The 16,415-nt window shown below is 40.2% G+C and overlaps 1 protein-coding gene across 9 annotated transcripts in view; it reads right to left on the reverse strand.

Annotated features, from left to right (window-relative positions):
- macf1b (microtubule actin crosslinking factor 1b) overlaps positions 1-16,415 on the reverse strand; it is an 83,540-nt gene that overhangs the window by 37,910 nt on the left and 29,215 nt on the right. For 5 of the 9 annotated variants that reach the window (XM_059021418.1, XM_059021421.1, XM_059021410.1 and 2 more), the window contains 10 exons: positions 12,010-12,608; positions 11,315-11,386; positions 9,300-9,470; positions 7,458-7,621; positions 4,645-4,804; positions 4,205-4,289; positions 2,140-2,381; positions 1,668-1,787; positions 1,093-1,200; positions 107-325 (listed from right to left, as the gene is read on the reverse strand). In XM_059021418.1, the coding sequence (XP_058877401.1) occupies positions 107-325; positions 1,093-1,200; positions 1,668-1,787; positions 2,140-2,381; positions 4,205-4,289; positions 4,645-4,804; positions 7,458-7,621; positions 9,300-9,470; positions 11,315-11,386; positions 12,010-12,531 (1,863 nt within the window). In that variant the 5' untranslated portion in view covers positions 12,532-12,608. Of the gene's footprint in view, positions 1-106; positions 326-1,092; positions 1,201-1,667; positions 1,788-2,139; positions 2,382-4,204; positions 4,290-4,644; positions 4,805-5,478; positions 5,540-6,184; positions 6,280-7,457; positions 7,622-9,299; positions 9,471-11,314; positions 11,387-12,009; positions 12,609-16,415 lie in introns of those variants that run through there. The other 4 variants (XM_059021432.1, XM_059021433.1, XM_059021434.1 and 1 more) reach the window with 3 other exon arrangements.

Raw genomic sequence — 16,415 nt, forward strand, 5'->3', positions numbered from 1 at the left:
TTTTATGTCTTAAACCTAAAATTCAAGGCAATGCAAAACTTTTGACCATAGCTGTATACTGTACATGGGAGTTTACTAAACTCACAATAGAAGAGATCAAATATACCTGTAACAGCTCCTGCTGTTGTTTGAAATCCTCATAACTAATTGTATGCAAGGAGAGCTGGCTAATGAGGGCTTGGGTTTCCTGTAACCATGGCGATACCTCGCTGTAAGCCTCTGAGAACTGTGAGAGCAGGGACTTAGCATGCTCCAGCTGCAGGGCTGCATTGGAGTTCTTCAGGGATACGCTGTGGCAGCGGTCCTGCAAGGACTCCAGGTGGGACTGGCGTTGGGAAAAAGAGAAAATAGAGAGGGGCATTGATAGAAATGTGATGGAAATGTGGACACATTGATGGCACCAGCATCCCTGATATACCAAACATAAGGCAGCTAACTGCTTGACAGTGTGTCTTTTGATATTCAAAATCTCTACCAGCATCCTTCATTCAGGCTTGACTGCTTTAACTGACATGGAGGATGTAATTACAGAGCTGTCAGCCGCTTCCTCTCCTTCATTAAATAAGTCTACAGTACTTCTCACCCATACTGGGCAGCAGTGTGGAGTGGTGGTTAGGGCTCTGGACTCTTGACCGGAGGGTTGTGGGTTCAATCCCCAGTGGGGGACACTGCTGTTGTACCCTTGAGCAAGGTACTTTACCTAGATTGCTCCAGTAAAAACCCAACTGTATAAATGGGTAATTGTATGTAAAAATAATGTGATATCTGTATAATGTGAAATCTTGTACCAATTGTAAGTCGCCCTGGATAAGGGCGTCTGCTAAGAAAAAAAAAATAATAATCTGGGAGCGCTCTTCCTAATTCTTACCGTAGTTTTTTTTATTTAAATGCATCTGAGGCAGCTTTATACAGAAGCATTGGGAGCACATTTTATATACGGTTTCGATGTATTTTATTGATAGGCCACAACTGACACATTTTAATTTGCCTTTTTTTAATACATACTTTAGTTCTGCAACACAGTAACCTTAAGCCATAGGTCAATAAAAAACAAATGTTGATACATAATAATAATAATCATCATCATCTTACCTCTAGTGGATGTTTTTCCATTTCTTCACTGTAACTGAACAGCATTTCAGCTATTTTCAGCATCTTCTCCAGATTATACCTATGCTGCAGAATCTCAATTGCCAATATCTGCACACACACACAAAAAATTAAATTAAAATGTAATGCAATAGATTCTAAAAAAAAAAAAAGAATCGGTACTTTTTAAGGTTAAAAAATCAGTTAAAGTCAAACTAAAGACTTTCAATGTGAAAATCCTTCATGAGCCTTCTCAGGCTAGTAAGGTAGTACACATTTAGAAGTTTCATTTTCTTCATCAGGGAACAAGAAGGGAAGACGTGGTCAAGTGTCATAACTGAACACTATGCACCAACTTACTGGTAAAATCATAGCAAAGTATAGTGAAGAACAGAGGAAGCATTGTAAAACATAAGCAACCCGTGACTCTAAAGCACTACTAGCGAAATTCACCATGGCAAACATTTATTTGGGCGATTTCTTGAGTTTGAAATCAGTCAATAGACAATGTTGAATAATCCAACATGGCAGTCTAACCACTGAGCTGCAGTACACTGAGGCTCACTGAGTCTCCTTACCTTCTGCTCATACAGCTGAGACGAAATGACCTCTTGGTCCAGATGGATGTTGCAGAGTTCCTCAACTTTCTCTTCTGTACCTGCGACCCAACCCAGCTCCTTCTCCACAGCCTGCTCCAGCTGAATGCAAGATATTCAAACTGGGTTTGTACTTCTCATTTTGATGGCTTTTAAAATCATGTTGCACAGGGTACATTATGTCAGGTCTCAACTTCATACACCTGCAGATTCAAATTCTAAAGCAAAGTCATGGTGTAGTTCTAGCTGTGTGGTAATTGCAGGTGAATTCATCCCCTTAAAATTATACAGACATCGATTTTATACTCAAAATATTTCCAGTTTGTTAATAACAAGACTTGAAGGAGAGCTGCAGACAACCGTAATATGCAATGGCCAGTCCTCAAGCAGCCAATGGAACCACTATCTCTGGATATTGCTGCAGGACCTCATTTAAAATACCCCTTTACTGTACCTTCTGCCTCTCAGTTGCAGTAAAGAAGCTCTCCCCTGAGCCAGACTGACTGGCCCCGCTCAGCAGCTCCCTCTCCACCCTGCCCAGCCACAGGTTGAGGTCTTCCTGGCTGGAGGAGCACCTGGACGAGGCCTCCAGGGCTTGCTCGAGTTTCTGCAGGACGTCGAAGCTGTTCAGACTGACCACCGAGTACCTGATCCTGAGGCTGTTAGTCTTCTCCTGAACCAGCAGGGCCTCTTCATCTGGTACACAGAGAGAAGCTGGCTGAGAACCATTCTAGCATCGCTTACACAGAGAGAGGCTGGGCTGAGAACCTTTCTAGCATCGCTAACACAGAGAGAGGCTGGGCTGAGAACCTTTCTAGCATCGCTAACACAGAGAGAGGCTGGGCTGAGAACCTTTCTAGCGTCGCTAACACAGAGAGAGGCTGGGCTGAGAACCTTTCTAGCATCGCTAACACAGAGAGAGGCTGGGCTGAGAACCTTTCTAGCATCGCTAACACAGAGAGAGGCTGGGCTGAGAACCTTTCTAGCATCACTAACACAGAGAGAGGCTGGGCTGAGAACCTTTCTAGCATCGCTAACACCGAGAGAGGCTGGGCTGAGAACCTTTCTAGCATCGCTAACACAGAGAGAGGCTGGGCTGAGAACCTTTCTAGCATCGCTAACACCGAGAGAGACTGGGCTGAGAACCTTTCTAGCATCGCTAACACCGAGAGAGGCTGGGCTGAGAACCTTTCTAGCATCGCTAACACAGAGAGAGGCTGGGCTGAGAACCTTTCTAGCATCGCTAACACAGAGAGAGGCTGGGCTGAGAACCTTTCTAGCATCACTAACACAGAGAGAGGCTGGGCTGAGAACCTTTCTAGCATCGCTAACACAGAGAGAGGCTGGGCTGAGAACCTTTCTAGCATCGCTAACACAGAGAGAGGCTGGGCTGAGAACCTTTCTAGCATCGCTAACACAGAGAGAGGCTGGGCTGAGAACCTTTCTAGCATTGCTAACACAGAGGTCAGTCTGATTGGCATTCTCTAGACCAGGTGTGTCCAATCACTTTTTTAGAGGGTCATTCCACTCCAGGTTTAACAGGTAAAATGATATCATAAACTACTAAAGGGTCTGGATTGAGGTTTAATTGGTTCAATTTAACCATTTAGAACAAGGTTGGAACAAAGACCAGGAGTGGACGGGACAATGTTGGTCACCCCTGCTCTCGACTTTTTATAGCAAACAGAACTGTTAATTATATAGGTTATATGACCTAACAAGTTACTCATGTTATTTGTCAGTTGGTTTCACAACACTACTGCATTTCCTCTGTGATGTGCTCTTTTTGAATTATTCAAATCATGGTAGAATTATACCTAACAGCAAATGAAAATGTTATATTATGTGACTATTCTAATCCTAATTACTCTATAGTGTATATACTTTATGTATTTATTTTTTTTAAGGAAAAAAAATTGTATGTGTATGGTGAAGCCATGTACATATACACAAGGTAATCTGTCATGTGTATGGAGAAGCCATGTACATATACACAAGGTAATCTGTCATGTGTATGGAGAAGCCATGTACATATACACAAGGTAATCTGTCATGTGTATGGTGAAGCCATGTACATATACACAAGGTAATCTGTCATGTGTATGGAGAAGCCATGTACATATACACAAGGTAATCTGTCATGTGTATGGTGAAGCCATGTACATATACACAAGGTAATCTGTCATGTGTATGGTGAAGCCATGTACATATACACAAGGTAATCTGTCATGTGTATGGAGAAGCCATGTACATATACACAAGGTAATCTGTCATGTGTATGGAGAAGCCATGTACATATACACAAGGTAATCTGTCATGTGTATGGAGAAGCCATGTACATATACACAAGGTAATCTGTCATGTGTATGGAGAAGCCATGTACATATACACAAGGTAATCTGTCATGTGTATGGAGAAGCCATGTACATATACACAAGGTAATCCGTCAAGCAAGGTTGATTTCTCATTTGTGGTTTAGACGTACAGGGTGGACACAGTTTTGCACAGTTGATACTGACCTGATATACACTCCATTAGACTCTGACCCTTTAACATGACTTCCTCCAGACTCACAGCCTTGGATTTAATTTCTTCCAGAGCAGCCTGCATAGGAAAAAGACAATGACATGTTCATAGCTTTTACATGTGTGCTGTTTAAATACAATATCTCACACAGGTCTAGATACATGTAGAACATATAGTAGACTGTGATATTGAAGTAATCTGACATTTCTTTGTTTAAGATCAGATGGATATTAGAATTGCTACACATCATAAAGAATTTATAGTATAGGGTGCTATATACTGTATATGTGTGTGTGTGTGTGTATATATATGACAGCGAGAGAGAGAGAGAGAGATGCATATACACTATGAGGTCATTGAGAACTTGAGCAATGTAATAAACAGTTGTGTACTTGAAGTCACATGGCTTCCTGTTTCCAGGCAGGTCAGTTACCTGGGCATGCTCAGCGGCCTCCTGGATGTGGCTCACATGCTTCTCTGCGGTTCGAAGCTCAGTCAGGTTTTGCTCCATGGAAAACAACCACTGCTGGAAACTGTCCGTGGTCTCCTGGAAGGCCTGTGCTTTGGGGAGGATCAGCTCCAAACTGCGGTGCCTGTCACAGCGAAAGGGATATACATTTATTACTTATTTCTTTAACCAGGAGATTTACCCATTGAGACCGATACCTTGTTTACAAGGGGGTCCTGGAAAATGATATAAAGAAAATGTATAAAAACAATTACAATGTACAAACAACACAACGTGTGGTCCAAAGTTAATTAGTAGCATACAGAGCTCTACGAATAGAATAAGTAAGACACATCTATTTGTTGATGTGGACTGAAGGAGAAGCATTGGCGACAGGTACTGATTAATTCCCCAACACGATCTTTAAAACCAGAGAAAGAAAGATGATCAAATTCCATCTTCATACGATGATGGAAACCATGTCTTCAGGAGTTGATGTGCCAAACAGAATTCTCCCGTACATGTTCAAACCCTTGGAACAGCCAAATTAACAGAATCAAAAGTAAAGTAAACTATAGCCAACACTAGTCCTTTAAAAACCTTAAACACAAAACAATACCAGTGCAAAATCCTCTGGTTCACAGCTGAGAGCCAGCCTAGTTGTATGTACATGTGACAATGATGTGTCAAAGGGGAGCACTAGAACACATCTGCAACATGGATTATACAGTACATCTCATTTATGTAGAGACTGCTGACAAGCAAACTGATAACTATAATCCCCATAATCTGAAACGGAAAGTAGTAGCAGTCACTAACCAATTAAACACTGGCTGCCAGGGGAGTCCTAAAACCGTCTTTGTGGACCTCTGAGATCCCACTGCAATTTAAAGATGGGTGTAGTGTCGGACAGAGTTCTTATTGTGTGACCATGGTCATTTATAAAACTTCATAAACTGTGATTCTTTCTAAACAGAATAGATCAATCCACAAATCTGTCTGCACTGCTTCTTGGATTCCTTATCATTATAATTATTATTATTATTATTATTATTATTATTATTATTATTATTATTATTATTATTATTATTATTATTATTATCATCTAGCATAAACTAAAATACATGATTATTAAATTACATTTCTAACTTCACTTCAATAAAGGTAAATGTATTTTAATCCATATTAATCTCCCCAGAGCAGCCCATTTAGAAAGAGAAGAAGGATATCAATGAAGTGCACATTCTCTTCCAAAAGTAATAACATTCCTTTTGCAGTTATTGGCTGAGTTAAGAACCACTTTTCTTGAAGTTGGGGGGGGGGGGGGGGGGGGGGTCAGAATGTCCTAAACCTATACAAATCACACAAAAGGCTCAAATCGTGCATTTTCTCTTTGTTGCCATTATACCTTTTTAGTCACAACATAAATTCAGTGCAGAAGATATTTGCTGTACAAACCTGGTGTCTGCTTTCTGAAGAAATGTCTGCCACCTCTGCTGCAGCTGGGATATGCTGCTGTACAAACCTGGTGTCTGCGTTCTGAAGTAATGTCTGCCACCTCTGCTGCAGCTGGGATATGCTGCTGTACAAATCTGGTGTCTGCATTCTGATGCAATGTCTGCCACCTCTGCTGCAGCTGGGATATGCTGCTGTACAAACCTGGTATCTGCGTTCTGATGCAATGTCTGCCACCTCTGCTACAGCTGGGATATGCTGCTGTACAAATCTGGTGTCTGCATTCTGATGCAATGTCTGCCACCTCTGCTGCAGCTGGGATATGCTGCTGTACAAATCTGGTGTCTGCATTCTGATGCAATGTCTGCCACCTCTGCTGCAGCTGGGATATGCTGCTGTACAAACCTGGTATCTGCGTTCTGATGCAATGTCTGCCACCTCTGCTACAGCTGGGATATGCTGCTGTACAAATCTGGTGTCTGCATTCTGATGCAATGTCTGCCACCTCTGCTGCAGCTGGGATATGCTGCTGTACAAACCTGGTGTCTGCGTTCTGATGCAATGTCTGCCACCTCTGCTACAGCTGGGATATGCTGCTGTACAAACCTGGTGTCTGCGTTCTGATGCAATGTCTGCCACCTCTGCTGCAGCTGGGATATTCTGCTGTACAAACCTGGTGTCTGTGTTCTGATGCAATGTCTGCCACCTCTGCTACAGCTGGGATATGCTGCTGTACAAACCTGGTGTCTGCGTTCTGATGCAATGTCTGCCACCTCTGCTGCAGCTGGGATATGCTGCTGTACAAACCTGGTATCTGCGTTCTGATGCAATGTCTGCCACCTCTGCTACAGCTGGGATATGCTGCTGTACAAACCTGGTGTCTGCATTCTGATGCAATGTCTGCCACCTCTGCTGCAGCTGGGATATGCTGCTGTACAAACCTGGTGTCTGCGTTCTGATGCAATGTCTGCCACCTCTGCTACAGCTGGGATATGCTGCTGTACAAACCTGGTGTCTGCGTTCTGATGCAATGTCTGCCACCTCTGCTGCAGCTGGGATATTCTGCTGTACAAACCTGGTGTCTGTGTTCTGATGCAATGTCTGCCACCTCTGCTACAGCTGGGATATGCTGCTGTACAAACCTGGTGTCTGCGTTCTGATGCAATGTCTGCCACCTCTGCTGCAGCTGGGATATGCTGCTGTACAAACCTGGTATCTGCGTTCTGATGCAATGTCTGCCACCTCTGCTGCAGCTGGGATATGCTGCTGTACAAACCTGGTGTCTGCGTTCTGATGCAATGTCTGCCACCTCTGCTGCAGCTGGGATATGCTGCTGTACAAACCTGGTGTCTGCGTTCTGAAGCAATGTCTGCCACCTCTGCTGCAGCTGGGATATGCTGCTGCAGACCTCATTTTCTGTCCCTTGGCTCTGCTTTAGGAGCTGCGGCCCGTCAAGTATCATTATCTCCAGACTGGGTCTTCTGTCTTCCAACAGGCGCTGTAGAAGCTGAAATGTAACCAAATCTTATTAGTGTTGTAGTCCTTTATTTTCCATTAGGGATGGGTTGAACATCTGTATTTCACTTTATTCTTATACCCACAGTAGGGTTATCAGATGACTCCATGTACACTAGGACAGTATGTTTTACCTGCCATGGGTACCTTTCACAGCAGGACTACACTTACCACAATGCACTGGGGTGTGAGTTGAAAAGCCTGGAGTGTCTCAAACTGTCCTAGTGTACATGGAGTCATGGTAACCCTACTTCTACCTGAACTCCCAAAATATTTTGCAAGAGAGCAACATTTCCTGCTGCTGTGTTGTCTATTATTTTCCTGTTGCTCTGCTGTAACTTTGAAATGCATTTTTGTTTATCAGTGTCAGGACACAGCACACTTAGGGAGTTCAAGAAGGAGTTAGAGTGACTGGGATTGAAACACAGTTCAGTTTCACAGTTAAAAATGTTTGCTTGCTCAAATGAAATCCTAACCTGAACAACCTGATCTAATACATAACCTAGAGGAACATGTTGACAGAACAACCTCAAATTATTTCCTGATGAATAGACTTTGATTAGAGCTAGAAAGAAAAACAAGTGTCTGAGGTTCTCCCAGCAATGTTGCTGTATAAAATGGTTGTCTGTTTGGGCCTTTGGAAAAGGTCCAGTAGCAGGTAAAGTACTTAGTTTCAGATATCCAGGCTTCATTGTGGATGTCTAATTAAATTTCTGTTTATACACTAAAACTATAGTTTAAAAGGCCAGACAAAACTGGATGCCCTGTGAAAATCTAAACTGGACCTGACCCACAAAGATAAACCTCCAGTAATAAATATTATGGGGTCTTCTTTTCCTGAACAAACAGTGAGAATGATTATTCAGCCTACAAGCTGTCATCTAATTTATTCACACAACTCAGTTTAGTTTTGATAAGTAAGTCCGATCGAAGGTTCCAACTCACGAAACATCAGTGAAAAGGTATTCTAAAATATCCTGTATTACAAACTACCAGTTACCACCACGGCTTTGAATACAGCTAAAACCAGGTCACTTCAAGGAGGGAGATTCAGCTGATCTGCTCAGGTCATCACTGTAAATAAGACCTCAGAGGGGATTATGCTAAATACTGTACATACATGTTAATCAGTTCCAAATGGTGCAAACTGTTTTATGACTTAATCACAATATAGAAAGTCAGGGGCATCTCTATAATGCTTTCATGGCAGACAAAACGTTTCCAGCTGGTTGGTGCAGCAGCAGTGTTCCTTTGGGAGGGAGTCCTGCCAAGGTGGGACCCTATGGCCAGTCGGTTATTTTGGTTGTTTCAGTTTATGTCACTGGGAAACACACTGGCCTAGAGGATGAGGGGTTAGGAGAGGTATAAAGCAGAGCAAGGTGTCGTGAATTGGCTGGACTGTGGAGGAGGGGTAAAAGCTCTTCAGGGCTGGACTGAGCTCCATCTGCAGCCTCTGTTATTTAAATCATACACTAGTTTTAGAGCAAGTAGCTTCAAATAACTTTTTTTTGTAATGGTAGCCATGTAAATTCAACAACCGTAATGGAAACTGTTTAAAGCACTTTGCAAGGTCACATGAAAAGTTTGGACCTAAGAACTACTCCGAAGTTTAGGCATCGACTCTGGTGGCCTGCAGGGCACCGAACTGAATAAACGCTACAATACAGTACCTTCTGCTCTTGAAGCTGGGCTGTGACCACTTTCACTTCGGAAGATGGGGGTTTCTGAGTGATTGTCAGCTCTTCAATGTCGCAAACCCAAACCAGTAATGCCTCCAGGTTTTGTAGAAAGGCTTCTGAGTTTCCTGAGTCCTCTTGGAAAGTTAAGGCACATCGCGCAACCTTAGCAGAGACACAGAAAATGTTCCAGCACTTATCATGTAGAAAAGCAGATGTACTTACTGGCATTGACAAAAACATGACACATTTGGAAACTGTGAAAAATTGTTTCTTTTATATAAAAAAGGGCAAATCTATTGTTACGTTTAGCTGATTTCCTTATGCATGAATGAAACTCCCTCCTAGTTACCTAGTTACCAGATACATACTTAGACAGCAATTCCTTTCAGATTGGAGACACAATACATCTAAAGATCTCTCTTTATTAAGAACAGCTTTCTTGCAAGACCATTTTCCGTAATAGAAGGATTGCACTGTATTTGTAGATGTGTGTAATAATAAACCTAAAACTAATTTATTCCTCTATCTTTGAGTTTCCATGACACCTAACACCAAAGGAGATCCAAAACTGCTGGTGGCACCCATTTTCAGAATTAGCTTTGGGACCCAACATTGTGCTTTTATTCTTACAATCTTAGACATTTATTGACATCTTTGGCAGACAGCCATTCATTCTCAAACAACCTTCTTTTGACTTGCGTCAAGCCTGAGAGCCCTTACTGTACCAGAGAGCTCCATGGGACAGCTCTCCAGCACTACACTTATGAGTGCTATACAACTGAAACGTCCCTTATACACATTCACTAGGAAACTGTAAGTAGTATTAATGAACACTTAACTACAATATTTACTGTACTGGTACCTTTACTACTGTACTCATTCCTCACAAAATATATTCCACAGGATGTCCCGCCTTCATTTGATAACTGTTGTATGAGGTCTCACAGCAACATATTTTTAACCTTTTAATGTATGAACACATCTTTAACTTTGTTGTTTGCCACTTGCATTTAGTGCTGGGGTGATTTTCCACATTTGGTAACCCTGCGTTTTCACTCTATAAATATATTGCTTTTTTAAGATGTGGTACCTTGTTTATTGTGTTGTTGTGTTTATTGTAAACTGTGTTCTAAAACTATATATTTGAAAGTAATTATTGTTATATTTACCATTACTACAGTATTTTGAATAACTGAAAAAATATAAATTGGGAAATAATGCATTAATGAAGAGGTCTTTAAAAACTGAGAATAATCCTCTAACCTCTACAAGACTTAAAAAAGATTTAACAAACTGCAAACTGCTTTATAATCAAAACGGGGCTACAAGAAAAAACAGTCCTTAGCAAAACATTCCTACAATCTTAACAGCTTTGTGGACGTGTGTTCTCAGTGCAAAACAGATTTCAGTCTCAGCTCCTCAGCACTGCTCTCTTGAACCTTGGGAGCACAACAGCATTTCAGTCTATGCTCTCCAGCACTGCACTCCAGAGAGACAATAAAACCTTCTGTTTTCAACTTTCTGGCACTGCCATTGAGTACCTAAATGATCACTCAAGCACCATGGACCCTTTTTCCAAAAGTTTTTTGTTCCTTTTTATGAAAGGAAAATAGAACAACTCAAGATGTTTAAGGATGTGGAAGTCCACTTTGTTGTTTCCTATTAGGAACATTAATTGTGAGTTTTTCTTTCATTATAAAGCATTGAAGAACATATGAAACGTTTTTTTTTTTTTTTTAAACATAGCCTTCTTGCATAAAAACAAAACCTAAAACACTATGTGGATCAAAAATAGTAAAGCAGATGTGTTTTGTGAACCTCCTTTCTCAGCTCTCCAACGCTGTTCAATTGTCCCTTGATGAGCGGAAAGGAAATCAAAGAGAGATTTACATCATTTGCTCTCTGACTCTAACGAGAACTAACACACTCCATTATTTTCAACACCAAATAAAAACAATACCATAGACACATTTTTAATAAGTGCAGTAATATTGATAATATTGTACCTTTTTGTTAAGCATGCTCCACTTGTCCACACTGTTGTCTTGATCTGAGATTGACTGCTCATCATTCTGAAGCTGTAGTGAGGAAGGCAAAGTACAAGAAAAAGAAAAGTCCTGTTACAAACTGAATTCAGAGGCTGATGTTATTGAGGGGGTCTGATTATCAGAGCTATCATACATCAGACTCAACAGCATTGTTGTGTTTTAATTTAAATGGCTGATTTTTAATGTGCACATTATTTAAATCTGTCATCATTGAATCTTCCTAAAAGGACAGTATCAAATAAACTCAAGCAGCCACGTGTGTCAGCCTTGTTCTTTAAAGACAATGGCAGAATCAATCCATTCCAGTGCGTTTTCAAATGGTCTTAATCTGCACTAGCTGAGAGTATGACTATGCGGTTTATATATTTACAAGCCATTGTTTTTTTGGACATGAAAGAAGGCATACTGTACAGCATAACATATTGAAACCTGTACTTCAGTGAGGGATAATGAAACAACTGCCATTGTTTCTTCCAACATTGTTTAAGGAGCTAATGCTTCCAGTTTAAAAAAAGTGTTTATTGCCAACATTTCATCCAAATTCTCCTAACCATGAAATCCTGGCAATCAAGAGGTTAGCCTCTTAAACATGTGTTTCTGGCATCAGTATTTCTTCTTTGTTGTGCACAGCACTGGGAAGGTAATATATTGACCTCAGAGAGCTCCTCAGCAACCCCAGTAAGGACCCTCACAGTCCTGGTGATAATGGGGTCTCCCCCCTTCTCTCCTGATGGGTACTCCGTCACTTCCACAATCTCCGTGACAGTGGTCTCAGTGACCTCAGTGATCTCGGTCACTTCCCTGGTAGCCAGTGGCTTCCAGGACCAAGGGCTCCCTGAGCTCCGTCTCAGCACTCCTGCTGTCTGCTGCCCCATTCCCCCAGTCTTGTCTTTGGGTTGGTTGCAAGAATCTGTGATGTTTTCCTCAGCGAGAGTTCCGTTTTGGGGGATGTTAACAGGAGGAGTCTGGACTGGGTTCCAGGCATTGTCAATGAGCCTGTCCTCTGTATTGCTGTGAGTTTCCGCATTGTTCTTGTCTTTAAGGTTCTCCCCTCCCCAGCTCTCAATGAGGGGAGGACCTCTCCGCTGGTAACACTCCTTCAAGAAGTCCTCCTCCGACTTCACCTGCTTGGACTTCTGGCCCAGGCAGCCGGGTCTGCTGATGGAATTCCCCATGGTTCTAAAGCCAAGAGGTTACTGAGGTGCATGGATGAAAGACCCCGATTCATGCATACAGGCTGATGCTTAGCTGCCTAAAACAAGACAAGGCCATGGTAAAACAAAGATGAATAAAAAGCATGCTCCCACAACTCCTCCTCCTCCTCCTCCCCCACCCACAGCATATGACAATAGACATCTATTTAAAACATGGCTGGCTATGCCTGAATGGAACAGGTGGTGACACTTTAAAAATAATTAGGGTTAGGATCAGGGGTAGTCTGTAGGAACATTCTCATGAAGAGGAGCTTATTTTGGAACTACTAAATAGATATACAGCTAATACATTTCGGTTATGCTTTTACGAACTATAATGCATATGCTTTATTATTATTATTATTATTATTATTATTATTATTATTATTATTATTATTTATTTCTTAGCAGACGCCCTTATCCATGGCGACTTACAGTCATGAACAAAAATACATTTCAAGAATCACAGTACAAGTAATAATACAATTAAGAGCAAGATAAATACAATGACTTTGGTTCTAGCAAGTACAATTAGGGTAAGGATCAGGGGTAGTCTGGCTTTAAGGTATTATTTCAATGCAGGGTATTGTCAATTGGATATAGAACAGAGAAAATACATTTTCAATGTAAGTGTGGACTTTGATGACAAGCATCTGCACTGGTAATAATGTCCAGTTTAATCTGCTGTTGGAATTCAGTCCCCATTCTGTTCAATATCGAACAATAAGGAATAGTCTACCAGTCATTAAAAACGGATTAGGACATCCATAATTACAATTGGCAAAGGCTGACAACTCTGTTTAATCTGCATTTAACAAGTAAAGATGCACATTTGTTATGTTAATTGGTGATTATTAACAGTTGGTACACATGGGATTAATGTTTTGTTTTTTTTTTCCCCTAAATATTTTTCTTTCATAAGTAGAAATGTTAATAAGTTGAAACTGTTCTACAACTTTTAACAAAAATATGTTTCACTTGTAAAAAGGAATTTCAAAATGCAAATATTATCGAATTTGTGCTTGAAATTAGTACATCTGAGTTCTAGACCGAGAAATCATGGAGAAGTGTATTGCTTAGGCAATACGTTCATCTGCTGATAAAATAGGTGCTTTTATCAACAATATTTCCCTGGTGTGGCCCCTGTCTCTAAAGAGCTGCTTTAACTCTGAGATCTCCCTCTGTCCCTGCATGTATAATTGTCTGTTCCTAGGTCGACAGAACTTTGTGGTTTCAATAGTATGGGAGATCTCTAGGTAATGTTTTCATAACCTTAAGGACATCAACTCTTAACCTGTACTATTTCTGGAATTGTCTATCCAGAATCAATAAGCAGAAATACAACTGTGTCATTCTGCAAAGCCACTTGCATCTGCAGTACATGGCCACATTTTATATGGATTATTGATGGTACACTTTTAATCGACCGCTGTGCAAAATCTAAAATACACGATTCAAGAGTTGTATGAATATGAGTCTAAATTGAGCCATACAGGCTAGGCTAGCTGTTGAGAGTCAGTAAACATTCTTGGCCAGAATAAAATATCTGGAGAGGCAGTCCAGGAGGGGCACTGTTATGTCCCATGGATCTCCAGCTGAATAGCAGATGGACGTTGCCAGCAGTAAAAGCCTGATTCTATAGAGCGTTTGGGAGAGCAGATGGGCACTGGCAGGTGCAGAAGTGTAGCTGACTGGCAATGCCAAGGATACAATTCTTGTTGTCTTCTGCTTAGAGATAAATGGTCCAAAAATAATTCACCAGATTATTCAATTTGGAATTGGTAAGAGAAAATAGTTTTTATTGTAAAAATACATCCTAAAATATGGGATTGATTATCGACTTAGAATTAGATTTTAGTTCCCATTGATTGCAACTTTCTCCCTAATAAGTTATTGTTGGATTTTTCTCAGCCTATTTTTTGTGCACTAGTCTAGTTTTAAAATACAGCCACTGGTCTTACCCACAACAGAGTGGGAACTGAATTAACTATGTGGAACTTTTTTGGAGACACTTTTACAGCAGTGTGGAGTAGTGGTTAGGGCTCTGGACTCTTGACCGGAGGGTCGTGGGTTCAATCCCAGGTGGGGGACACTGTTGCTGTACCCTTGAGCAAGGTACTTTACCTAGATTGCTCCAGTAAAAACCCAACCGTATAAATGGGTAATTGTATGTAAAAATAATGGAATTGTATGTAAAAATAATGTGATATTTTGTAACAATTGTAAGTCGCCCTGGATAAGGGCATCTGCTAAGAAATAAATAATAATAATAATAATAATAATAATAATAATAATAATAATAATATGTGTCATCCACTAAATGTCAAGCTTCAAAAAAAGGATTGTAGCCTGAAAATCCTTCTTTTCAAATTTGTGTTGGCCCTTTAATTATGAGCTTTACCAATGTTCACATTTAGCTGACCACCTGTAACCCAATATGAACTATTTATCAATACAGAAAAAAATTGCAGTAATCTGTTTGATCATAGGTATGCTCAAGATGTACAAATATGAATTAATGCTGTTTCGCAGTGTATCTACACTTGTGGATGATTCTAATGGTTCTGTAACAGTGTAATGCCCATCTCTGTATCACATACAGTGTGATACAATGATAAGTCACCCTCAGTATTATTCTTTTTTAAATCTAGTCTCACGTCAGAATTTTTTAGAAGCAGTTCCATTATGTGTTGCCGGACAGGACAAAAACTGTGCATCAGCCTATAGAATTAACAAATTTTGCTTCATAAAGTGAAATTAAACCTGCTGAATAATGTTACATTAACATATTGAATCACATATTTTAACATTTAAATCTAACATGAGATCTAACTACTAATAAGATATCGAAATTATGTTCATATAGTTTCTTTTTCTTTTTTAAATTATGTCTCAATCCTAAAACTCTAGGTGAAGCAAAACTTTGACCATAGTTGTAGTTACATAAATAAAGTAGTTTTTCTCATTTAAAAAATGCTTGGGCATTACAGGGTTAATAGCACAGACTGAAGGATGTCTCTTTGGCTGGCAGTTTCTTTGAGCAAAAAAAGAAACATCTGAGGACAATTTCTCGGTATAGAAATGTGAAGACAGCTCTGCTTGACGGGCAGTGTTCAAAATGGTTACCCTGTGTTCTGCTTGGCAGGCAAGCTTGGAATTCTTGGCCAGACTGTCAATGGGCAACTATTTATACCATGATCAAATATGACAAGCATAAAATGCTTTATTTTATTTCCCAATGCTGTCGAGATTGGTATGACATTTATCTTGTTTTATTTTTTTTTTAAGAGTCTTGGTTACCATCGCAAAACCCTGCTTATCGGAGCACGCCTGGCATTGCATTGCATTGGCTGCATTATTGCAAGCATTTTGTTCACGGTTATCATGGATTTCATGATTTCCATTAAATTTACCCATTGTCATGTAATATGTAGTTCCCTGTGAAAATTCAAACTTCTGAAAGAATACTGTAAATGTACATTTTTTATTATTTAAAAATAAATACAGCAAACGTTTGTCTTATTGATGCACTACCTGTTACTGTACACTGCATTTAGGAACCTGGCAGCCAGTTTAGTTTGATTGAACACACACTGCATAGAGCTGCAGGATTTCTTTAAAATGTCTTCAACGAAAAAGACACTAGCTGCATCACAGATCAGAAATATTTCTGCTAAAGATCGCTCTGTGCAGTACAAGAAGAAGACATTTCACGTGTCTGTTGTTATTTTTACATGTGTTTACATTTTTATTTTGTTTGATAATTCACTGATGGTAAAAAATAAAATGTCTTTAAAAGATGGGCATAAAAAACGAAATATTCTACAATTTAGTATTTACTCTTTCAGGTAAGCATTTAAATATTT

This window comes from Acipenser ruthenus, chromosome 4, assembly GCF_902713425.1.
Source record: "Acipenser ruthenus chromosome 4, fAciRut3.2 maternal haplotype, whole genome shotgun sequence".
In the NCBI taxonomy this organism is placed as follows: Eukaryota; Metazoa; Chordata; class Actinopteri; order Acipenseriformes; family Acipenseridae; genus Acipenser; species Acipenser ruthenus.